This window comes from Giraffa tippelskirchi, chromosome 13 (genome assembly GCF_054371585.1).
Source record: "Giraffa tippelskirchi isolate mGirTip1 chromosome 13, T2T-mGirTip1v1.2.pri, whole genome shotgun sequence".
Taxonomy (NCBI): domain Eukaryota; kingdom Metazoa; phylum Chordata; class Mammalia; order Artiodactyla; family Giraffidae; genus Giraffa; species Giraffa tippelskirchi.
This window is the reverse complement of record NC_137287.1, coordinates 114,932,051-114,958,469: the sequence shown is the minus strand read 5'-3', so window position 1 is coordinate 114,958,469 and position 26,419 is coordinate 114,932,051. Positions and strand designations below refer to the sequence as shown.

At 41.4% G+C, this 26,419-nt stretch overlaps 1 protein-coding gene across 4 annotated transcripts in view; it reads right to left on the bottom strand.

Annotated features, from left to right (window-relative positions):
• STK4 (serine/threonine kinase 4) overlaps positions 1 to 26,419 on the bottom strand; it is a 93,404-nt gene that overhangs the window by 14,789 nt on the left and 52,196 nt on the right. The window contains exons 11-12 of one of the 4 annotated variants that reach the window (XM_081557094.1): positions 18,022 to 18,122; positions 17,502 to 17,637 (exon numbers count right to left, since the gene is read on the bottom strand). The exons of the other annotated variants lie outside the window; for them this stretch is intronic. Of the exons in view, the coding sequence (XP_081413220.1) occupies positions 18,066 to 18,122 (57 nt within the window). The 3' untranslated portion in view covers positions 17,502 to 17,637; positions 18,022 to 18,065. Of the gene's footprint in view, positions 1 to 17,501; positions 17,638 to 18,021; positions 18,123 to 26,419 lie in introns of those variants that run through there. 4 annotated transcript variants of the gene reach the window in all.

Below are 26,419 nucleotides of genomic sequence, written 5' to 3'. Positions count from 1 at the left end.
CTATTTGCAGAAAGTCAGGACAGCATAAGCGAGTTCTCAATGAATATTTAATAAAGAAACAGATCCTTCAGTCTTGAAGCTTTTGCATGAAAATGATAGACTTTTTATTGGGTTCCAGCAATTACTAGTAAGACACTGGGCTTTTCAGAAGCTTTGAAAATGTGGAATCAATAAATAAGCTTGAGTATAATGTAAGAGTGTTAAATAAGGTTATGTCAGTTACTCCAGACTGATCAATGCAGGCCAAATCAAAATGAACAGCTCATCCACTCTCGTGATTGCAGTAAAGTTACAAGAGAAAATGGACAAAAAAATCCACGCTAGTCTTGATTGCTAATGACTGCTCTTTTAAGGAAAATTCTACTTTCAGGGTGTATTGAGACATATACATATGTAAAACAGATAACCAGTGCGAGTTTGATGTGAGTTTGATACATGACGTAGGGCACCCAAAGCGGGTGCTCTGTGACAACCTAGTGGGATAGGGTGGGAAGGGTGGTGGGAGGGGGGTTCACAGGACAGAGGGGACACATGTATACCCATGGCCGATTCATAATGATGTATGGCAGAAATCATTACAATATTGTAAAGTAATCATCCTCCAATTAAAATGAATAAATAAATTTTGAAAAGAGTGGTTCTAAATTGGTTTATAGACTGCACACTGAAGGAAGCCAAACTATAAAAGGAAAACTTTCAGGAAGTTAGCAAACACATAGCCTTCTAGAATAATGAAATGTCCTAAAATAATTGTCGATGTCTAAAGGAGGAAGAGTATAGGAACAGTGCTGAATATGATGCCCCTGATATTTGAAAGCACTAAAGGGAGACATCAACAGTATCATCATTCTTGTGAGGATATTAATCTTTCAGAGGATACAAAAGCCTAAAGCACCAACCGCACCAAGCAGCTGCTGTTCTAACGCGCTGAATAATTCAGGAAAGGAGCTAGCTCGTCACACAAGAATCCCTATTGGTTGTGCCTTTGGACACTTTTGGGGGCTGGAAATTTCCAAGGTAACAAAAAGTCCAGGCTATTTTTATCTCTTATCTTGCTAAATAAAAGAAGCTCAAAGAATCCTAAAGCAAACTCTGAAGACTGAAATATAAATTAATCTCACTTTATTTCATAAAGGTAGTCTCCAAAGGTATCTTCAGAGATAAATAAGACCCAATCTAAATACACTAAAATAACAATGTTTACGGAAAACTGGTAAAGAAGGAAAATAAAAGCTCTCTGAGTAAGCTACTTTGCAGGCCTGAGTTTTTTCAGCGTGGGCTTTCTCAAAGTGGGAAAACTTGTAAGTGAACAGCACTTAATTTCTGGAAACCTCCATGAGCCTTACTGCTGGGTGCTCCCATGTAATGGAGGGTCAAAGATTTATAACCCAAATACCCACAAGGAAAGAAAGAAAGTGAAGTCGCTCAGTCATGTCCGACTCTTTGCAATCCCATGGACTGTAGCCCGCCAGGGTCCTCCGTCCATGGAATTTTCCAGGCAAGAGTACTGGAGTGGGTTGCCATTTCCTTCTCCAGGGGATCTTCCCGACCCAGGGATCAAACCCAGGTCTCCCGCAGTGCAGGCAGATGCTTTACCATCTGAGCCACCAGGGAAGCCCACCCACGAGGAAACACTCTCTCAATATCCTTTGATAAAAGAACTCTGCAACAAAAGCAGTTAAGTTCTATCTGCAAGGCATGCCAGCATCTTTCTGCAATGGCCATCAAGTTTTGGGACCTAAATTCCTTGCAAAATTCTTGTCAAAAAGAAAAAAATTAGGTCTAGATAGATAGGGATATGTCTGTGTGTGTGTGTGTGTGTGTAAAATACTTTTTTATTCTGCCAAACCACAAAACTGCTAAACAGGGATTTTTACCATTTTCTTTTCTTTTTCTGATTTAAGACTGCTTTTTACAAAGTCATCTTTTTTTTAGAAAACTTAAATCATACAAATGAAAGTATTAATATGTATGTGTCCTAGATTCTTTGAGACAGTCCTTTATTCTTTTCCACCAATGTTTAATCATTATGGATAATCAAATGTGATTTAATTCATGCCATGGTAATACTTTTCAAATGTGTATAAATTCAGAAACCAGAAAGCACTCTTTGTAAAGACCATGTGTCCTAGTTTTTTGGTTCAGAAATAGTGATCACCATATTCTTAGCAGTTAGCTCATCCAAACTCAGAGTTAAAAACCACTTAACTCCTCTGGTGTAAAATCGTTCTTTAAAATTTGTGTCCTAAATATTTTCTATAATGAGCAAGCAGCATGAAGAAAGAAACTATCTCCAACCTGGGGTCTGGCATAAAATTTGGAATCATTAATGACAGGGAGCGGGGAGAATGATGCTAACGATGTATATGCTAATAGGCTTCCCTTGTGGCTCAGCTGGTAAAGAAACCGCCTGCAATGCAGGAGAGCTGGGTATGATCCCTGGATTGGGAAGATCCCCTGGAGAAGGGAAAGGCTACCCACTACAGTATTCTGGCCTGGAGAATTCCATGGACTGTATAGTCCATGGGGTCGCAAAGAGTCAGACACAACTGAGCAACTTTCACTCACTATATCATATACGCTAATATGGCATGGGAAAGTCTATTTCATGATTCAGATGATGTTGATACGTGTCTATAAATGGAGTCTTTGTGCGTCCTCATTGTCTTAAACCTTTTTTCCCTGGTGAAATATCTGACTGTTAATAGCACAAGTACATGGTTAATACTGCGTTTGACTTGATAGTATTTCTTTTAAAAAGAACAGGGAGAGTGTATCAGTTATCAATTTACTGCCTCTCAGCTCCAAAAGCACCCTTCTCTGCAATAAACAAATGCACTTTAAGCATTTCTCCTTTCAAGCATGTGTGATGTTAAGCTTTCTCAGGAGAGGCCAGAGGGGCAGTGCAAGCAGGAGGCGGCTCCCCTGAATGCCCGGCACTGGGGCGGGCCATGTGGACGGGAGGTCAGTTAGTGGAGTGTGGCCCACTCACATCCCAGGACCTGGTTCCTGTGTTACCTTGCAGCCTCAGCCTGGCCATAATCTTTTGGCAGTCTTGTCAACGTGGATACCAGCGCCCGCACATGGCTGGTGGACTCTGAAGGTCTCATGGTCCCACTGGTACCAGACCCCCAGTGCACATCCATGGCACTGGCTGCCACTTGCCTGCTCCCTGCCTGCACTTCGGAAGGCCATCTATGGTTTTCCTAGAGCTCGTGGGCCAGCTTGGGTCTAGCTAAACCAGCAAACTCCTCTGCTATGCCACGGGCCGAACCCTGCCTTCTCTACTGAGGTCTGAACCCCTGGCAGTTTGTCCTTCCTTGGGGACACTCCCTCAGTCCTAGTGAACCATAGAGAGTTCTCTTACACTTTGCAGTTCCTCATTTATCATAGGTAGTAACTCTTTGTATTTTTTATTAATTTTTATTAGAGTATAGTTGATTTATTAATACAATGCTGTGTTAGTTTCAGGTGTATGGCAAAGTGAATCAGTTATACATATATATATACATACACATACATATATATAGCCACTCTTTTTTAGATTCTTTTCCCAGATAGGTCATTACAGCGTATCGAGTCGAGTTCCCTATGCTCTACAGGAGGTCCTTACTAGTTATCTATCTTATATACAGCAGTGTCTGTATGTCAATCCCAATCTCCCAATTTATCCCGCCCCTCTTGGTCCCCTGGTAACCATAAGTTTGCTCTTCTACATCTGTAAGTCTATTTCTGTTTTGCAGATAAGTTCATTTGTACTGTGTTTTAGATGAATGACTCCTGGTATTAAACCTCCCGTTAAACCTACTATGTGCCTCCTGTCTCCTGACTGGGCCCAGGCTACTACCGGGAGGAAGGGCGCCACTGAGGACAACATGAGCACGTGCCTGCCCACGAACGGAAAAATGTCCACAATGCCAAACCCCAAAGAAAAATGTCCATGTGAAAAATGCCCAGGCAATTTCAAATCCAGAAGAGGCTAGTAGGTTTATTTACAGCCCAAATGAGGAACTAAAATAGTCTCACTTGCTCCCACTGAAAACTGTACTAATGATGAACAGAAAAACAATCTGTGGTTTAGCCAGACAACTGAAAGCTACTCAGTGGCCCAAAGGAATGAATCCAGGTATGTGCAAACACATGGATGAATCGCAAAAAGGAATGCTCAGTCAAAGAACCCAACACAGAAGACTATGCACTGAATGACTCCATCCAGATAGCATCACAGAAAAGATAAAACTATCAGGACAAAAGACAGGGCATGAGGGAAACTCTTGGAGGCGATGGAAGTGTTCTATGTCCTGATTATGGTTGTGTTTACACCACTGTATACATCTGTCACAACTCTGCAAGCTGCACACTAGTAAGCCAGTTTTATGGTATAGCCTCAATAAACCTGATCTTATAAAGCAAAAAACTAAATACATATAAAGAATTGTGGGGGACTTCCTTGGCAGTCCAGTGGTTAAGACTCTGCATTTCCAATGCAGAGAGCATGGGTTCAATCGCTGGTTGGGGAACTAAGATCCCACATGCTACACAGAGTGGCCAAAAAAAAATTTTTTTATTTAAAAAAAACAACCGTGGAAGGTAGTTCATGTAATACTTAAAGGGAATTTTATACCTTACATGGATAGATTACAGAGATGATTTAAAATTATTACATTTAATTATCCAGTTAGAGAATAAAAAGCCCAGGAAAAAACCACAGAAAGTAGATATGGGTAATATAAAATTATGAATTCAAAAGTTAAAGCTCAATGGCAAGAATCTCCCAAACCAAAAGCTGATTCTTTCAAATGACTAAAAGAAAAAAACCCACAGAAAACTGCTGACAAGTTTAATTAAGAAAAAAAGAGGAAACAAAACTACTGGGAATGAAAAGCAAGCTGGGCTACAGATTCTATCAATATTTAATCTAAACCTTTATGTCAAAAAAATCTAAAAACTTATACGAAATCAAGATTTCCAGGTGGGGGAAAAATTACCATAGATTTACCTGGAATCAAGCCAAAAAGACCATGGACTAAGAAATCTGGACTGCAAGACTACAGGACGAACCGAATTCCAGTTCTCCCAACAAGGCAGGTTACTGGCAGAGCTCCTGAAACTTCCTCCTATGGAAGAAGGGAAATCTCCAGGGGCCAGAATCATTGTTATATTAATAACACTAACCCAATTTTCTTATAATACTAACAGTGCAGTTCCTGGTAAATCAAGAAAATATAAAGGACGATAGAATGGAAGGATAAACAGAAGCCCCCAACACCCCACCTGCCCTGGTTGCCTTGGTGAGGGGGTAGGATTTAAGGAGATTGGTGTATAACGATTATAGTAATAATTACAATTATATAAGCCAGTATTTTTAAAACACTATTCTTAGCTGGTCACTACATCAAGCACTTTTTGTGTATTATCTCATTTGACTGTCACTAAATCTTACAGCTGTGACTGTTCACCTGATTGTATACATAATCTGAGGCATGCAGAATGACATACTTTGTCTGAGGTTACATAGTTAGCAGGGGACAGAGACCCAAACTGACTGGCTTTCTCCATCTGTAAAATGGAAAATCCAGATAATCCCAACTAACCTCTTGGAAAGGTTTTGTGAGGAATAACCAAAATAAACAGGCGGGTAGAAGTCACCTGAGGACAAAGTTTGGCTGAAATCAAAAAACACAGTATCTTCAGGCAGATCTTTTAAAGCAACGGTATGTATATTTCCCAACTATGGAATCCTCTCTTCTCAGAAATGACCAGAGGTGGTCAAGAAGGGACTTCCCTGGAGGTCCAGCGGTTAAGACTCCATGCTCCCAATGCAGGGGGCCTGGGTTTGATCACTGGTCAGAGAACTAGCTCCCACATGCGGCAACTAAGACCCAGCACAGCCAAATAAATAAAAGTTAAAAAATCAAGGAAAAGACAACCCACAGAATAGAGGAAAAAAAAAAAGCAGTCAAGAAAATGCCAGATGATGTCTCTTGCTGGAGACATAGTAGGACCAGAACACATACCCTTCAAGGCCCCTTTCCACCCTGAAAGCCCAACACGCTTCTGGCTGACACGGGGCCAGAAGAGTTTACGGAGGGAGACATGGCTTCTGGGAATTCAAGACATAGGCCATTTGTTGCCTGCACTTTCAGTGAAGCCCAGTGGACATGACCTCAGGACAGCCCTTCCTAGAGCCTGACGTTGTCAATACACTGTTCACGGGTCTTAGGATCTGTTTCTGCTCTTTTGTTCTAAGCCATCTAGATCTAAACTATTTCTTACTCCTGTTCTCACTGCCACTACCCACATTCATGGAACCCATGGTCTGGACTCTGCTCTTTGGCTTACCATGTGGCTGAGATAAAAAACCATCCTATGTTGTAACAGCTGAGAATAACTGGCCATGAAGACTGAAATTAAAAGAAAGAAGTGCCAAGCAGACAGGGCTCAGGCCATCTCAGAACCAAACAAAGGCAATGAGAAGCAGTGTTAAGCTCACACAGGCTGATATCATTCTTTTTTTCCCCTTAAATTGGAGTATCAGTTCAGTTCAGTCGCTCAGTCGTGTCCGACTCTTTGCGACCCCATGAATTGCAGCACGCCAGGCCTCTCTGTCCATCACCAACTCCCAGAGTCTACCCAAACCCATGTCCATCGAGTCGGTGATGCCACCCAACCATCTCATCCTCTGTCCTCCCCTTCTCCTCCCGCCCCCAATCCTACCCAGCATTAGGGTGTTTTCCAATGAGTCAACCCTTCGCATGAGGTGCCCAAAGTATTGGAGTTTCAGCTTCAACATCAGACCTTCCAATGAACACCCAGGGTTGATCTCTTTTAGGATGGATTGATTGGATCTCCTTGCAGTCCTAGGTACTCTCAAGAGTCTTCTCCAACACCACAGTTCAAAAGCATCAATTCTTCGGCGCTCAGCTTTCTTCACTGTCCAACTCTCACATCCATACATGACCACTGGAAAAACCATAGCCTTGACTAGATGTACTTTTGTTGGCAAAGTAATGTCTCTGCTTTTAAATATGCTATGTAGGTTGGCCATAACCTTCCTTCCAAGGAGTAAGCGTCTTTTAATTTCATGGCTGCAATCACCATCAGCAGTGATTTTGGAGCCCAAAAAATAAAATTGGAGTATAGTTGCTTTAAAAGGTTGTGTTAGTTTCTGCTATACAGCAAAGCAAATCAGCTATACACACACGTGTGTGTACAGCCACTCAGGCATGTCCGACTCTGTGTGACACCATGGACTTTACCCCACCAGGCTCCTCTGTCCATGGGATTTTCCAGGCAAGAGTACTGGAGTGGGTTGTCATCTCCTACTCCAGGGGATCTTCCCAACCCACGGATCGAACCTGATTCTCTTGCATCATATATATATATATATATATATATATATGTATATATATATATATATGCCCTTTTTTGAATTTCCTTCCCATTTAGGTCCTCACAGAGCACTGAGTTCCCTGTGCTATAGCAGGTTCTCACTAGTGATCTATTTTATACATAGTAGTGTATATATGTCAATCCAAATCTCCCAGTTCATCCCACCACCCGCCATCCCCCCACCCCAGGCTAAGAGCGTTCTAAGCAACCTTCTGGGGTCACGAGTCACAGCGCTGAAGCCTCGCTCTTGGAGCCATGTCAACAACCGAGTTAAAACCAAGCTTCCCTCAGCTGCATGATTCCCAAGAACAAGGCTGCTGTGACTCGAGACAAAGACGACATTCATCTGCCATGTGGTTTCTCAAAGCGTATCTAAACAGCAGGTTGCCCGGGCAATTTTGGATACATATTTCTTTTTCCGACTGCTGTTCTTGGCTGGTTTTCTGACAGTAAAAAGTACAAGATCTCGTTATATTCCCATGTACAAATGAATTCAGCCTTAACATACTTTAAGCCCAGCTTTACAGGAAAAATAAGAAATCTGAAACAAAAATAGTATACTTTGTCAGGAACAATTTAGGACAGCCTTCTCACCAGGAGCTGCTCGGCGTGGTTACCCCAGTAAAGACCATTAATGTGCAACTGGTGTTTATCCTGGCTGGCTCTGGGCACTCGCAAGGCACTGCAGGGCTGGAGGCCAGGGTACTAATCACGGTCTCCGCTCACCTTTCTTTCAGCACAGGATTATGAAAGGAAGGTCATCAAAGGAAGGTTAGCAAGCACACAAGCATGGAGTTAGTCCAGACAGAGAGATGGTGGCAAGAGATGGTGCTACAGAGAGAGTAGCATCTGAGGTTTAAAATCCTGACTTCAGTCGCACACTCCCCAGACAAAACACCACTAACAAAAGCAAACAGGAAGCCTCAGTTCCTAAACCTCTCACTGACAAGAGACAAAGCCTGGCTTAATAAGTTCAAATGATCTCAAAGCAACCTGCGTGCGTGCGAAATTGCTTCAGTTGTGCCTCTGTGTGACCTCAAGGACTGTACCCGGTCAGGCTCCTCTGCCATGGGATTCTCCAGGCAGGAATACTGGGGTGGGTAGCCATTCCCTTCTCCAGGGAATCTTCCCGACCCAGGGACTGAACCTGGGTCTCTCATGTCTCCTGCATTGGCAGTTGGGTTCTTTATCACTAGCGCCACCTGGGAAGCTCCTCAAAGCAACCTAACTTCAACCAAAAAAGCTCCCAATACTGAACATCAAATGAAAGGAGATTAAGGAAGTTAATCAAAATAGCATGTGGGGGAATTCCCTGGCGGTTCAGTGGCTACGACTCCATGCTCCCAATGCAAGGGGCCTGGGTTCAAACCCTGGTCAGGGCACTAGATCCCACATGCTGTAACTGAGAGCCCATATTCTGTAACGTAGATTGACGATCCCAGGTGCTTCAACTAAGACCCAGCACAGCCAAATAACTAAATAAATATTTTTAAAATAAATAAATCACAAGATGTGGTGCACTATTACATAACTATCAGAATGATAATCTTATAGATGTTTCTAATGATATGAAAAAATGCCTGACATGTTAAGTGAAAAAAAAAATCAAGATGCCATATTATATATACAAAATGATTTCAGCTGTGTACAATATGTAAGTATAAGAAATCGGAAACGAATACATTAAAATGTGAACTGGGATTATTGCTGGGGGTGGTGGAACCATGGAAGAAATTTTCTTCTCTAAGCTTTTCAACTTCTAAACGTTATACAATGGGCATGTATTCTTTTTATACCTTAAAGGCAGGAAAACAGCATAGCAACATCCAGAAGAGAAAACCAGCACTAAAAAAGAAGATAAGAAACAGCATTTATTACGGGCTTAGTACAGGGCAGGCGACTGTCCTTAGGGCTTCACATGCATTAGCACATTTGCTTTTACAACAGCCCTATGAGATGAGTGTGACTTCTATCCATAGCTGATAAGGAAACTGAAGGTTAGCCAGGTGGCATAACAGATGGATGAGACAGGACATGAAACCGTACAGCATGGCTGGTGGTTTTAACCAAGACTTACACCACCTCTCGAACACAACAGCAGAATCTGCCCTTCTGCCTGCAAGCTGGACCTAAAAACAAGCATCGATGATAAAAATCTTCTTGAAAAGATACTATCGTAATGGAGGAGAATGCCTACAAAAGAGGGATCTGCCCAGATGCTAAGATACTTGGGTTTGAGTTTTCAAACTGGAAGAACTAAAAGCACTTTCTGATTAAAGTTTTAAAGAGAACTGATGTGAAAGAGTGAATCATCACTGTAGGTGAAAATATACCAGCACTACAAATTCAACCCACAGCCGAATTCTACAATACAAGAGAAAGCTGGGAATCACTGTCAAAAGAAACACCTCAGGTCATCAAACTAAGAAATAAATAAAAGCATTTTAAGTTGGTGCTAGTGGTAGACACTGGCTAGTTGGCACTAGTGTTGTGACTGTGTGGATCACAACAAACTGGAAAATTCTTCAAGAGATGGGAATACCAGACCACCTTATCTGCCTCCCGAGAAATCTGTATGCAGGTCAAGAAGCAACAGTTAGAACTGGACATGGAACTATGGACTGGTTTCAAACTGGGAAAGGAGTACATCAAGGCTGTATATTGTCACTGTGCTTATTTAACTTAGACGCAGAGTATATCATGAGAAATGCTGGGCTGGATGAAACACAAGTTGGAATCAAGATTGCTGGGAAAAATATCAATAACCTCAGATATGCATATGACACCACCCTTATGGCAGAAAGAGAAGAGGATATGAAGAGCCTCTTGATGAAAGTCAAAGAGGAGAGTGAAAAAACTGGCTTAAAACCCAACGTTCAGAAACTAAGATCATGGCATCCAGTCCCATCACCTCATGGCAAATAGATGGGGAAACAATGGAAACAGTGGCCGGCTTGATTTTTGGGGGCTCCAAAATCACTGCAGATGGTGACTGCAGCCATGAAATTAAAAGACACTTACTCCTTGGAAGGAAAGTTATTACCAACCTAGAGAGCATATTAAAAAGCAGAGACATTACTTTGCCAACAAAGGTCTGTTTTGTCAAGGTTATGGTTTTTCCAGTAGTCATGTATGGATGAGAGAGTTGGACTAAAAGAAAGATGAGCACTGAAGAATTGATGTTTTTGAACTGTGGAGTTGGAGAAGACTCCTGAGAGCCCCTTGTGCCACAAGGAAATCCAACCAGTCCATCCTAAAGGAAATCAGTCCTGAATATTCATTGGAAGGACTGAAGCTCCAATACTTTGGCCACCCGATGTGAAGAACTGATTCATTGGAAAAGGATGCTGGTAAAAATTGAAGGCAGGAGAAGGGGACGACAGAGGATGAGATGGTTGGATGGCATCACAACTTGATGGATATGAGTTTGAGCAAACTCCGGAAGTTGGTGATGAACAGGGAGGCAGGCCATGCTGCAGTCCGTGGGGTTGCAAAGAATTCATTGAGAGACTGAACTGATAGTGGTAGAGAACCCACCTGCCAATGCAGGAGACGTAAGAGACATGGGTTCAAACCTTGGGTCAGGAAGATCCTCTGGAGGAGGGCATGGCAACCCACTCCAGTATTCTTGCCTGGAGAATCCCACGGACAGAGAAGCCTGGCAGGCTACAGTCTGTGGGGGTCACAAAGAGTTGGACACAACTGAAGTGACTTAGCACACTCAAGTTATAATTACTAAGGTTTGGACAAAGAGGACCTGAATTTGCCCTCCAAATACGAAGTACCCAGCAACAAGGGGGCACTGACTCTTAAAGACTAGAGGATAGAAAGAAACTTAGGAGAAAAAGAAAAAAGCATTGTACTTGATGCCAAATTATATAACCTGCAACCAGCCTAAGAGGATCCCAACTCTTTTTTCAGTCCAGCACTGAAGGCCTTTTGGTCAGAAATAATCAATTTTGCTTGGCAAAAAAGGCATCAAGACATAGAAGTGCTTTGGATGAAATTCTGTAGAATCAGCCTCTTTGAGATGCATTAAAGTTAATGCCAAAACCAATATGGTGTTCTGTTCACAGTTCCTTTCTAGAGGCTCTAAAAGCAGGAAAATATTTAAACTCAAAAGTCTGAAGTGGAAACTTGCTATCTGTAAAAACAAAGCCACTTTAATAGCTATGAGAAGCGACCGAGATTTGGTAATTCCAAATTCACCATGTATAATAAAAATATTGGTTGTTAGGGAAATTGGCTAGCTGTTTAGAAAAATATGAAACTGGATTGCAACCTCAGTCTTCACACCAAGACACATCCTGACAAGACAAATAATGAAAAAGAAAAAAATAAACATTCTAAAACAAAGTAAGGGTTAATACTTTCATAATGCTGGGATCTGAAAAACTTCTAGACATGGCATTAAATTCCAGAAACCACAAAGGAAAAGCTGCTAAACGAAAACACATAGAATTAAAAATATCTGAACAGACACCTTACATAAAGTTTTTTAAAACTAGGAAAATATCTTTATTTAAAAATTCATAAGCTCACTTGATATATGAAGAACTTTTTGGAATCAATAGGATAATAAAAACTCCACTGACAAATAACAAAGTGACAATTTAGACACCAAAACGATAGGGGAATGTGACCATCTGTATCACAATCTCAATTTTTGACGCTCAAGTGTTCTACTTGTAAGAATTACTTCTAAGGACATACATATCATGCAAAAGGGTTCATTAAAACACACTTAATAGCAGAAAGCCAGAAGCTACCTCAAGGTCCATGATTCAGGGATTACTTAAATTACAGGTCACAAACGCAGCTGTTTTCAGAAGCCAGTACAGCCAAGGAAAATGGCCTCAATGGGCCCGTTTTAACACAAGGAAGCAGGAAGTGGTAAGATCCGGGGTGAACTGGAGAGTTCAGACCCTTTTTGGTAATCCAAATGGTAAAAATTATGTGTTCACGGCCACACTGGCTCTCCCTTCCCCAGTCTCCAGGCCCCTCAGGGGTGGATGTGTGACCCACAGCACGTACGGCAGCCTGGTCTCTCTGAGACACACCCAGGAGGATCCCCTTACTGTGAACGCGGGATGCTCCTCTACCCCATCGCACTGGAGAAGCTATAAAAGAGTTCACTGATGCAACATCACTGGCTCCCAGAAGCAGACAAAACCTTGAAGGTCATCGTCTACACAATGCCTTGAGGCTGTGGTCAGTTCTGCCTTGTTGAACAGGCCCAGGTACAGAAGGAAGACGGGGGAGGGGAAGGCAGGGATGGGGGGAAGGTCAGTAGTCAGGGAAGAAGGCTTTCTTGTGGGATTTTCATTTTTCATAGGAACAAAACCGAGGTGGGAGGAGAGGTCATCTGAATGAAAATAGGCGAAGTCCTCCAAATCACATACCTTCTATGGAAGTGTCCCTAAAACTCCACATACTGATCAAATACCAGGAAATCAGACACGATTTCCAAAAATTCTCACACGAAGTGCTGAGTTCACAGCACCACTGTTACATGTTCCTTCGGCAATAAACTTCTGGGCAGCTGTTGTCCTCATTAACCAAGCTGGCACAGGGAAGGGCTGCCACGGATAATACGACATGATGTGTGGCGTTTTTCTCCCACGATCTTAATTCATCCCAGGAACCGGTTTAACTAAATTCATCCCAGAATGGTTGTAGATTATAATTTCAGTCTCGGCAGCACGTCAGATGTAGGAAAATGTCCACCTGAATGTGGAATGGAACATTTCTTCCCAGAGAAAATAACTTGCCGCTTGGTCCTGCCCCATCTGGGGTAAGAACCCTTTGGAGAGAACAGCCAATTCCTTGATTTTACTGCATTTTAAACACCACTTCCTTAAGATTTGTTAAATTCCCAAAGAGGTACATCAAATGGAGATGAGTGGTTGCCACGTATTAGGGAATGGTGTGGGGAGGGTGTACCTGTAAAAGCCAACAGGTGGTGACAGAACTGTTCTTTCATCCCCGATGGATGCTCGTCTCTTGTCTGGATGGATGAATCTAGATATCCTCATTGTCAAACTGTGCTGTGATTTTTCAAGATGTTACCATTGGGGAAACTGGTAGAGAGCAGTGGTCCCCAGCCTTTTTGGCACCAGGGACCAATTTCGTGGAAGACAAGTTTTTCATGGACCAGGAGGGGTGGGATATGGTTTTGGGATGATTCAGGCACATTACATTTATTGTGCACTTTATTTCTATTTTTATTGTATCAGCCCCACCTCAGATTATCAAACATGAGATCTCGGTGGTTGGGGAGCCCTGGTATAGAGTACACAGGATCTCTCTGTATTATTTCATACAACTGTATGTGAATCGACAGTTATCTCAAAATAAAAATCTATATTCCTTTTTAAAAAGGGACATCCAAATCTGAAGGCTACAAAATCCTAGAGTAGTCTCTACTATGATCGTGCTAAGTAAAGACAAACTGAAGTGATGGGTGGGTCTGTAAAGTCGTCTTTGAGTTTGCTCTTCCTCCAGCAGCTGCTCACCTCCTGATCTGAAGTGTGCAATCTCAACTCAGCTACACGGGCCGGGGCATTTGGCAGGTGATGGATCCCAGTTACAGGTCTGGGTCTCTCTCTTTATCTCATTCATTCTCTCTCACACTCATTCACACAAATACACATTCATGTGAGCTATTTTATATGAACAATCACACCCATCTGGATTAAAACGGTCCTGAAAAAGAACACCAATGTGAGAACTTTCCAGGTCCTACAGCTTCCAGGCAGGCACAGAAAAGAGGTGATCTCATCAGAGAAAACACAAAAGGTCTGTAAGAATTGGTTAAGTTTGATCTTCCAACCCCGTGCACAACAAAGTCTGAACAGAATTAAGCTCATTTCAGGTGTTAAGTGGGGCTTCCCTGATAGCTCAGTTGGTAAAGAATCCACCTGCAATGCAGGAGACCCCAGTTCAATTCCTGGGTCGGGAAGATCCCCTGGACAAGGGATAGGCTACCCACTCCAGTGTTCTTGGGCTTCCCTTGTGGCTCAGCCAGTAAAGAATCTGCCTGAAATGTGGGAGACCTAGGTTTGATCCCTGGGTTGGGATGATCCCCTGGAGAAGGGAAAGGCTACGCACTCCAATATTCTGGCCTGGAAAATTCCATGGACAGTCCATGGGGTCGCAAAGAGTCAGACACAAATGAGCGACTTTCATACAGATGTTAAGTAAATACTTCAAGGCAATCCCCATTTAACTAGGAGGTGGAAGCTGCAGCAACAAGGCTCTGGACAGAGCTGTGAGCTGAGTTGGGGGCTTGCCTCCTGCCTCTCTTATTTGAGGCAACATACCTCATCGTCTTTAACTCTTTCCCTCTGGTAGTTCATCTCTCCCACAACATCTTACAAACCAATATAAAATTTACTAAATGCCTACTATGTGTGAAGCACTCTTTTAAACACTTTAAAAGCCTTTTCTAATTTAATCTTCCCAATAACCCTGAGGTAAATGTGATTAGTGATTCGAGGTTTAGGGACTTGCCCAGAGCTTCAGATCTCATCAACAGTGAAGCCGGGATTGAATCCAGGTGTGTCTGGCTCTGTCAGTATGTTATCCTGCCTCCTGGTTTCATGTTGGTCTCCAGGGGTGTCCAGAGCACCTCCCGGCATTGTAAAAGGACAGGAGGGACAAAAGCCTGACATATACTGAGCATCTTTTATATGCCTTACACAGGCTCTCTCTTTCTGGCTCAAATAACCCCTTCAACAGGTATGCACTATCTCCGTTTTAAAGATGAGTGAACAAAACCTGAGAGAATTTGAGGGCTCTTGAAGACTTTTTCACTTCACTTTTACTTAGCAGATGAAGAAACGAGAGCCCCGGAAAGATTAGGTGGCTTGCTGAAGGACATAAAGCTGGTTACTGTCACAGCCGAGGTCTGGCTGCCAGCCCACCGCTCTCTTTCACCACACCTAAGCTCTTGCTCTGAAAGGAACCGGCATTATTAATAACAGAGCAGGAATGCCAGGCACTTTGCTAGATGCTTTATACGCTCTCTCCAACTCTGAGGGAGGGGTTTCTCAACACTGCTGTCCCAGGCAATGCTTTCTACTAACATGGACCACAGAAGGGGACCTCAACTTAAATGTCACATATCAGTTTTACAAGGTGGTTAACATGATCCTCTACACACAGATGAATGGATATCACAGGAACAAAGTATGAAGACTTGGAAAATTTGTCACAGAAGGCACAAAGGGTCTGAACAATGTAATCAAATGATGCTTTCTGAGTGCCTGTGTGCTCCGGCGATTTGCCAAATCCCCACCGAGAAAGACAGTTCAGCCCCCGAATCAATGAACACTCACCACCGGCACATGTGTGATGCTTTTGCCACAGCAACGTGTTACTCTGAAAAATGCAATGGTCTTGACACCAGAAAATCTAAACTGGGAGCCTAACTTCACCATCCATGAATCAAGTGCCCTGGAGGGGGCAGAGAGGGAGGTGGGGGTATATGAGTGAGAGTTTCTGGGCCTCTCTGTCATCAAGGGGGAAGAGCTGGCATCTTCTGGGCCAAGATGCTGTGAGAGGCGAACTGAACAAGACGCCTGAGGGGCCTGACACGGGATAAACACCCAGTAACTGCTACTATCAGTTCTTCTCAAATTCTACAACTTGAAGAGAGCACATGTCCCTGACAGTAAAATTGAAAAGGAGACAAACAGGGAAACGGGGAGGTACTAGTCCGAGGGTACCAAGCTCAGGTATACAAGATGAGTATGTCTTAGAGATCTACTACCAAGCTGCAATGGTGCCTACAGCCAACAATCCTGTATTGTAGATACCCAAAAATTTGCCAAGATGGTAGTTCCTCCGTTAAGTGTTCTTATAAAAAACACAAAAATTATATAATAAAGTAAATACAGAAGGTGGGAAGGAAAAGAAGACAAGATGATGAACAGCCAAGATGATTATTGGAGTGGGAGGTACAAACTGCTGGGTGTAAGACAGGCTACTAGGAGGTATTACACGACCTGGGGAATATAGCCAACATTTTCTAGTAACTGTAAATGGAGTGGAACCTTTAACAATTGTATTAAAATTTTTTTAATTAATAAAAAGTTAGTAAAAATATTCAATATCTACCACTAAGGTAAGAAGAGTAAATTTATAGAAAAGTTAACACTGAAGAGATAACAGGGTTATGAGGGAGGAAAAATTTGGGAATAAGTGCTTGAATGAGACCAAAAGGCACCAGAGGGCATATCAACTGTTTGCTGTAGCCATTAAGACTCCTCTATAATTGATATCTTTGTTTTCACAGAGGTTCTATTTCATCAAAACTCAGTAACAATGTCTTTTTATAGTTAGCATGACATTTCCTGAACAACAGTACGATTTACTGTAAAACTCACAGTTACAAAGTAAATAATAAAGAACATCAAGAGAAGGTAAAAATCACATTGTTCTGACAAGGGGAATTATGCAAATAATGAAATGCAAAGCTCTTCAATCTGCATGCACTTTGAATAAGCAAGAAAAAAATTCAAGTCAATAATAAATACTCTTCTAATATTACAAAATTCCCAGTAAGATGTGATAAACCTGAAACCATTCTTCCTGGTCACTAGAACCTCCATCACGTACTATTTGAAAGAGGATTCTTTCACCTGCTTTGTAAAGTTAAGTAAGTACGTAGTATGTCACTGGGTAAAGAATCCGCCTGCCAACATAGGAGACACAGGTTCAGTCCCCGGGTTGGGAAGGTCCCCTGGTGGAGGAAATGGCACCCCACTCCAGTATTCTTGCTTGGAAAATTCTATGGACAGAGGAGCCTGGTGGGTTAGTCCATGGGGTCACAAAGAGTCAGACATGACTGAGCATGCATGCATGTCACTGGAGCTCACAATTAGATTGTTTTGTTTTTCCTGTGAGAAAATACCCAAGAGTAAACAGAGGTAGGAAGCAACCTGGGAGTTTTGGTTCAAGACTTGATTTTGGCATTAAGTAGGAAAGCTGTCTTTCAGTGTCTGGATTTCAGATATTCAAACTGTAAAAGGGATAAGAAAACTCATCTTGCCCCCTCAGAGGTACCCTGTAAGAATCGCCAAGTTAAAGAGGAAAATATGAATGTACCTTTAACTATATTAAATGTTGTATTAACAAAAGTGATGATAATATTACCGTCATGAGCAATAAATGCATTCCAGAAATCTGGGCTTAACTGCTCCTTTGGCCTTTTCTCTGGATTATCTGTTCTTATTCGAAGACCTAGTTTTTTTACAAAGATAAACAGTAAAATAATAATAATAAAGTAAGCACTAGCAGTAATATACAATGAACCAAAAGCAAACATAAACAGCCTTACAACCCTCTGCTAATAGAATTCTATTACTGTTCTAAAAATAAACGTGATCCAAAAAACCCCAACCCACGGTCATGTGATCCTTCCTCTAACCCTGAAGAAAAAGCAGGACAGGTGGAATTACATTTGATTTTTATAGACTGCAAACCTGAAACACAAGCCTGAAAGAGAAAAGTCACCCATCCTAGTTCCCAGCTAAATCCAGGGCCATTCAACCCTCTTCTGACATACTTTGCTATTCATTCTCCTGGTCTATGTTACAAAGCACCCCTATTTTCAAGGAAACTCACTTCACATAATGTCCAACTTCCAGGCTGATGAAGTAATGCTATCATTAATTTGACGCAGCTGGCAACCTCTGCATCATAAGGAAATTCTTCCACCCAGGAAGCTGTGCACACAAGCAGAGAGAGGGTGACATCTACTGGTGAAAGTGTGCACTGCAGTGGAAGCTGAGTGCTTTAAGATTTGAAAAGATCAGTCATGTTGATAGTTTATGAAATGAGGGGTGGGTACAAAGCGAAAAACATATGGAATAGAGAAGTAGGGGAAAGCCAGAAAGCACTGGGAAGTTCTAAAAATGTGACTCATGATCACTTTGGGTAACCACTTTTGGTAAAAGTTCTGACTCCTTTCTTTTAGAGCAGTTTTAAATCAGTCTCTTTGGGAGCAAGTTTTCTTTGGGAATGTATCTCTGGTTTAATAATGAAAGTCAATGGTAAATCACTGGGGAAAGGTGGTAAGTAAGGTCACTGAAATTTACTCCATGGATGATGTTTCAAGAAAGAAAGGGAGAGGGGAGGGAAAGAGAAGGAAGTTAACATTTATGAAATGCCTATTATGTTGAAGGCACTTTATAAGCATTACCATGCTTAATTCTCACTCCCACATGAAAGTTATCCTATAGGTAATAGTATTATCTCCATTTACAGTGAGGAAACTGAGGCATAGAGAGTAGAAACTAGCCCCAAACTACTCAATAAATGGTCAAGTCAGGATCAGAAGGTCTGACCGTATGATCTAAACACCCCTGGCACGCAAACCACCTCAACCAAAATCAACACCTACTACACATAGGCATAATATATTTCCTTAGAAATAGACACCATTTCACATCTAAATCATGTGAAGTCCAACACTTTCCATGTCCAAAAACTTGGATGTCGAGAGCAGTCAATTCACACAATGAGCTGTGTCTTTACAATACAATAAATTACCACTGATCAGCCTTCTCCTCGCTCAATCGTCTTCTCAATGCTGTCAATACTTCCTTAACACTGTCAGCTCAAAAATCTCAATAACATTAGCATCGAATTCCAATGGTGAGATGAAGAAAGGAAAAGACATGCCTTCTACTCAGAATTATTGGTGCTTGGAGAGAACATGTCATCAAAGACAAAAGATGCTCAATTCTGTTGTATTTCGCTTGAGTGATGAAAAAGCACTGGGATTTTTAAGTAAATGTGGTCACATTTGGGGAGGGAAATGATATAAGTACTACATCTCAGGCAATGAGGAAAGTCCTGCATTATCTTCCTTCTTTCAAAGGCACTAGGCTACAAAAGCAAATACTACTTTCAGAATTCTAACAGAGAATCTGTCTTTGGATGGGGGTGAGAAAATTGGCATAAACCTTTTTTTTCCCTGTCTTTCTCAACATTTCATGTCCCAGGAATATAAATCACTGACCTGCCTAGCGTCCGTGTGAGAAAAAAATGGGAGGGGAAGTGGAGAAGAAAGACTGAAGAAAGGATCTGACAGCTCAAAGGAAGCAGAGTGAAAAAAGATAGGTCTAGGTACATGAGACCACAATTTAATGTCATGGCTGTGGATTCAGCAGGAAAAAAAAAATAATTTACACTCCCCGCAACTGAAAATGGAAAACTCTACTTTCTAGATTAATAACTAATTCCCATTTTTAAGTATCTGGAAGTTTCTGATTGAGGACAAGTGAATGATACTAAACTTATTTTTCTTTTCCGACCTCAGACTTAGCAACATGAAAGTAACTGACCAAATCTGGCTTCAGGTGTAATGAGATTCAAACTAAAGAAATTTCAGGTTCTGATTACAGCAATTGGGAATCCCAGACCTCCAGGAATTCCTTCAGTTCTTAATACCAACCTGGCAACATTCTGATATCTGGAGCACCTAACAATGTTTGCTGGGACATTGATTACACACGCTCCTGTGACACAGGGGTTATGACTAAATTAGAATTTCATTAGTTTATATCGCCAGCCCCAGATTGTGGCAGAGAGATATCACCGAATCAATCTATTCATTGTTAATAAAAGACAACATAACTACAAAAAAGAAAAAAAAAGTTAGAGATTTAAAGTATGTAACTTGCTTCTCAAAACTGAAAGGCTACAGCTATTAAATACCTTAAAAAACAAAGGTAGCAATTATAAAAAGTTTCAATCTCTGTTTATGAACAGGTTTACGAAGTGATCAACTTGAAAACCACTACAAACAACCTAAACGTCAATCAACAGAGGACTAGCTGGATAAACTATGGTACCTCTTCACGATATAATGCTAAAACATCAGGAAAAACGAAATAAGGACTATCCCTATATACTGCTGTGGAGTGATTCCTAGGACATAGAGTTTAGTGAAAACAGAAAGGCAGATGACAGTGTGTATCTTTATCTAAGAATGGGATATCTTATGTGTATCTACTTAACCAAGAATGGGATATCTTAATGTGTATCTACTTATCTAAGAATGGAAGTACAAATATCCATGTATTTGTATACAGTTGGCCCTCGGGATCACCCATGGTTGGCTGAATCCACAGATGCAGAACTCACAGATATAGAGTGTGGACTATAGGACATCAACATCCTCGGATTTTGCCATCAGCAGATCCAGGGACCAATCCCCCACAGATGCTGAGAGATGACTGTGTGTGTGTATATATATAACCGAAATGAAACAACCGAAAAAGGTGGGAAAAAAGTAGAGTGAATAGGGACAGAAGCCAAATCTGAGTAATTTTGTTTTGTAATTTGTCTTTGGAACCAATTAGTTTGTATAATTATAAAGTGAAACAATAAAAAACAATCTAAAAACAGAAAGCAAATGAGAAAATAGCATGAGATGACTGAGGAAAACTGAACACTGGCAGGGTATTTTATAGCTTTAAAGAATTATTGTTCTTAATTTTTAAATGTATGATGATGGTATTATGGTTATTTTTTTAAAGGGATCTTTTATAGATTCATATGGAAGTATTTAAAAATGAAATATGCTTGGAATTTGCTTCAGAATAACCATGCAGTAGGGGTGATGAATAATAGAAGAGGAGGATTAGAGGAAATAAGAAGAGCCAAGAGTTGATGGTTGTTACAGCTGAGTGACAGGAACTTCATTAGAGCCTGTCTTACCAATGGAGGCAGGGATATTTGAGGATATGCATTTTTAAAACTCATCTTGAAACAAATGGACAATAAATCCAAAGACAGAAAGTTTTAGGAGCGTTTCTTTTATTTCCATAAAATGGCAGATGAAGTTTCAAGTTGTAGATACTTGGGTTCCCAGAAAACATTAAGAAGCATCCTTAGGAGTATTAATTTAAACATGAGTAAATCAAACATTTCTGCCACCATATCAATCATGCATTTAAATTATAAACAAGACAGCAGTAATTCTCATCGCTCACCAAATGTCTAATTTCTAAAGCGTACAGCCAAAAGCAAAAAGTGCCATCCAATAAAAAATGGGTAACTGACTATGTCCTGACAGTTCAGGAAAGCTTAATAAAAGCCCAAAGAAATCTCTACTTAATAATCTGATTTGAAGGCCTGATCCAGGAAAGAATGCTTAAGACTGTCTCATAATATCAGAGGTTTTTGTCACCCTCCAGGGAAAAAGTCAGGGCTAAAATGTATCCTTCACTACCACAGAAAGCCATCCAAATGGTTTATAACTATGCACAGAATCCAAACAGTCAATCTTGTTCAGGTTCTGTTGATCAAATTAATTTTGAATTAACAGTCTGGTGGTTTTGTATCCTGCCGGACCCATTATCAGACAACGTCAGTGGGCTGTTAGCTTAGTTCTTTGTGCTGCATTGGATTCTATTTTTAATTTCTCTGATACATCAAGGAAAAAAATATAAGAGGGTGCTAAGTATTTCCAGAAAAAAAAATGAGGGCACAGGGGACACTAGTTTACTTCACCTGAAGGGCTCACCCCTGCCCCCCTCCCCGCTTCCTTACACGCCCACACCCACATTCCACCGCCACTCAGGACTTCTGTCCATTCCACAGCCCTTCTGCCTCCGCGCACGCACTTCCCTCCCTCTCCGTGTGTCTCAGCCTGCAGTGCCCTCTCCCTCCTCCTCCAGCTGCAGAATTCCTATTCATCTTTCAAAACACACTTCAAATGAAATTTCTTGATGCTGTCCTTGGGGTTCTTTTTCCTGAGGTTCTTACTCCCTCTTCTGGGCTCCTACAGCATTTTTTATAAGTACTTTACGAACAGAATTTAGGAGAACAGCCTAGAGAGAGGCCAAAACAAGGTTAAGAGGATAGGCTCTGGAGCTGAATCCTTGCTTGGCCACTTACAATCTGTACAACTTTCATCAGTGACTTACTCCCTTTAAGCCTCAGTGTTCTCATCCATAAAATGGCAATAATATTGCCTACCACCTGGAATGGTTATGAGAACTGAGCTAATGTTTATAAAGGACCTTAGACCCATGCCTGGCACACAGTAAGTTCTCAAGGAATGTAAGCTATTATTAGCACAAGGTTATCAAAATTGTTTGATTACCTTTTTATGCTACACTATGAGAAGGCAATGGCACCCCACTCCAGTACTCTTGCCTGGAAAATCCCATGGGTGGAGGAGCCTGGTAGGCTGCAGACCCGTCGGGTCGCTAGGAGTTGGACATGACTGAGCGACTTCACTTTCACTTTTCCCTTTCATGCACTGGAGAAGGAAATGGCAACCCACTCCAGTATTCTTGCCTGGAGAATCCCAGGGACGGCGGAGCCTGGTGGGCTGCCGTCTATGGGGTCGCACAGAGTCGGACATGACTGAAGCGACTTCGCAGTAGCAGTAGCAGCATGTACTTTCTCAGGGTAATGACTATATTTGTTGAATTAATTCAATTAATTAACTGAATTAATTAATGACATTTAAGAATTATTACTCTTAATTTTTAAGAATTAAGAGAATCAATTAATTCAGAGACTATCTCTGAGGTTAACTGAAAAGTTCGTACTAACTATAAGCTAGGCGATTGCTAGGAGTTAGGAATATGAAGATGAGTAAAATTCCCAGCCACCAAGGATCTTACAGTCTTGGCTACTCACACACAGAGGACTCAGTGTACACAGACTGAATGAGTATGTGGGGTCCGGTTCCTATCAACTCTTTTTTTAAAGAATAAGTCATAAGAAACCTGGAAACATTATTTGAATAAATAGGAAACTTACTCTTAGACCTTATATACCAAGAGCTGATAATCAGCAATCTTTGCAAAGTTACTAAGATTGAAAAGTACCTTGGTTCATCTAGGTCTGCGGAAGCTCCAGCTAACTCTATTTAGACTAAAACCAGGAAGACCTCAGGAGAATTTAAAAAAGACATACCTCACTCTATTTTTAAAATTTAAGCAATATGTTAATATGGCAATACATTCTCACTGTAGAAACAGTTAAAACTGAAGTTCTTCTCAAATGTAGTGACTCTTACCAAGTAGTTTCATATCCTTTTTTACCTATACAGTTGCATGTGTGCATAACAGAAATATGTAGCACGGCTTGTGGTTTTCAAAAAATTTATACAAATATCACACTGTTTGCATTATTCTGTATTTTATTATTATTACACACAAAAATTCCTATATAGACACAGGTGTCTTTCTCAGCTCTGTCCTCTGCAAGGCCTTCTTTTACACTATCTCTTACTGTGCTCCTTTAAAATAAAAATAGCCACTATTATCTGAACTGGTATATTATCTGACTTAATGTCTGTTTCCCTCACCACAGTCAACTCCAGGAAAGCCTGGGGCTGGGTCTGTCTTGTTTACCCGCTTTGGTACTGAGCCTCCTTAGACGAAAATACTACAGTGTGTTTTTGGAAGGTCCATGAGCCAAACTGGGTTTAAGTTGACAGTTTTTTGTGGCTTTTATGATGGCAAATGGGAGGGTTTGAATTCTCATAAAAGCAACGTTCATTTCCAAAAATGCACGTGTTTATAGACTATGAAATACAAATTTTAGAGAATACTGCATTTACAAGCACATTTTATTTATACTTTAATCACTATTGTGTCTCAAAAATTAAAGGAAATTTTGTTTTCCAGCGTGGCGAACAAAGAAATTCAATTTTAAAAATGCAACAAGAATTCAGTTGCAGATGAAAATAAGTTTTTTTTGTCAGTATCAAATTCTGCCACTTCTGACTGATTAAATTACTTCCCATTTGCCATGTCTGGGCAAAAAAAATTCATTTCAAAATAGCAACTGCCTTCACAGGAAGAAAGAGAATATCTTCTTTGTAACTAAATACTGCCTACTGGGAAATCAGAAAATCTCTGAAAGACCATTGAGGGGAACATGGCAGCCTGTCTGACACATACCCCTCTCTCTAAGCTTAGTGAGGTTACTCAGAACACTTTCTTCACTCAATGGATTGGCTCTTTCTTTGCCAGATGTCATTTTATATTTCTTTTTTAAAAATATTTATTTATTTGGCTGCACCGGGTCTTAGTTGCGACATGCAAACTCTTAATTGCAGCACATGGGATCTAGTTCCTTGACCAGGGATCGAACTCACACTCCTGCACTGGAAGCACGGAGTCTTAGCAGGTGGACCACCAGGGAGTCCCTGCCAGATGTCACTTTCACACATACATTTCTCTGATTTTAGGTACTGCTTGAGGTACTGCTTTGGTTCCTCCAGTAAGAGTACAGGAGACTCAAAAGGGGAGTAGAACGGAAATTTAAAAATCATGCAATGTTGTTAAAATATGGATTCATCCTGATTTCTGAATTTTTATACCACCTAGTAGGAAAGAAGGGCTTCCCTTGTGGCTCAGCTGGTAAAGAATGCACCTGCAATGGGGGAGACCTGGGTTCGATCCCTGGGTTGGGAAGATCCCCTGGAGAAGGGAAAGGCTACCCACTCTAGTATTCTGGCCTGGAGAATTCCATGGACTGTATAGTCCATGGGGTTGCAAAGAGCTGGATATGACTGAGTGACTTTCCATAGGGAAGAAAGAAGAAATTTATATGAATTTAGCAGGTTAGGATCATGCATAAAGTAGGTTAAAACACAGATTAACGGGCGCCGTCCCCAGAGCCTCTGAGTGTGTCTGGGACAGGGTCTGAGAAGCTGCATTTCCAACAAGTTTCCAGGTGATGCTGACACTGTCTGGGAATTGCACTTTGAGAAACACTATTTTAGACTACTGGGCTTCCCTGGTGGCTCAGATGGTAAAGGAACTGCCTGCAATGCCGGAGACCCGGGTTTGATCCCTGGGTTGGGAAGATCCCCTGGAGAAGGGAATGGCAACCCACTTCAGGATTCTTGCCTGGAGAATTCCATGGACAGAGGACGATTATTTTAAGTACTTGATTACTTAGACTATTTATTATTTTAAGTACTTGATTTGGGATTCAGGCCATACAGTAAGAGTACTGAGGCATTAAGAATAGTTTTCATCTGATCTTTGGAACGTTTTGGTGTAGTAGCCTATGTATGGAAAAAGAAGTGGTAGTCACTCAGTTGTATCCAAATCTCTGTGACCCCATGGACTGCAGCAAGCCAGGCTCCTCTGTCCAAGGAATTCTTCATGCAAGAATACTGGAGTAGGGAGCCATTCCCTTCTTCAGGGGAACTTCCCAACCCAGGGATCGAACCCGAGTCTCCTGCATTGCAGGTGGACTCTTTACCATCTGAGCCACCAGGGAAGCCCAGCTCATGTACATCCTACATCAATTTTCTCTCACTGCTTAGTCTGAAATTCTCTTAGAAGGGAATTCGCTTGAAATTTTCAAGGTAACATTAGAATAAAATTTTTTATGTCAGGATGGGGTGACTCAGACACAATGTGGACATATACAAACCCAAATGATTTAGACCAGGAGCCCCCAGATCAAATGGCTTAGATGCCAGACAGGTCAGAAACTTAATACAAGTGAATGAAGTCAATCGGATTTTGAGAAGAACTAGGGTGGTCAGATCTGAAGAGAGCAGCTTCTACTCAGCTCCAGACAACCTATCAATCAAAAATGGATCTTGGCTCTAAAAAAGAACGCATCTGAGTCAGTTCTAATGAGGTGGATGAAACTGGAGCTTATTACATAGAGTGAAGTAAGTCAGAAAGAGAAACACCAACATCAAAATCAATTCACCAATACACCAACGCATATATATAGAATTTAGAAAGATGGTAATGACGACCCTATATGCAAGACAGCAAAAGAGACACAGATGTAAAGAACAGACTTTTGCACTATGTGGGAGAAGGTGAGGGTGGGACGGTTAGAGAGAATAGCATTGAAACATGTATATTACCATATGTAAAATAGATGACCAGTACAAGTTCGATGCATGAAACAGGGCACCCAAAGCTGGTGCTCTGGGACAACCCAGAGGGATGGGGTCGGGAGGGAGATGGGAAGGGGGTTCAGGACAGGGAACACATGAACACCCATGGCTGACTTG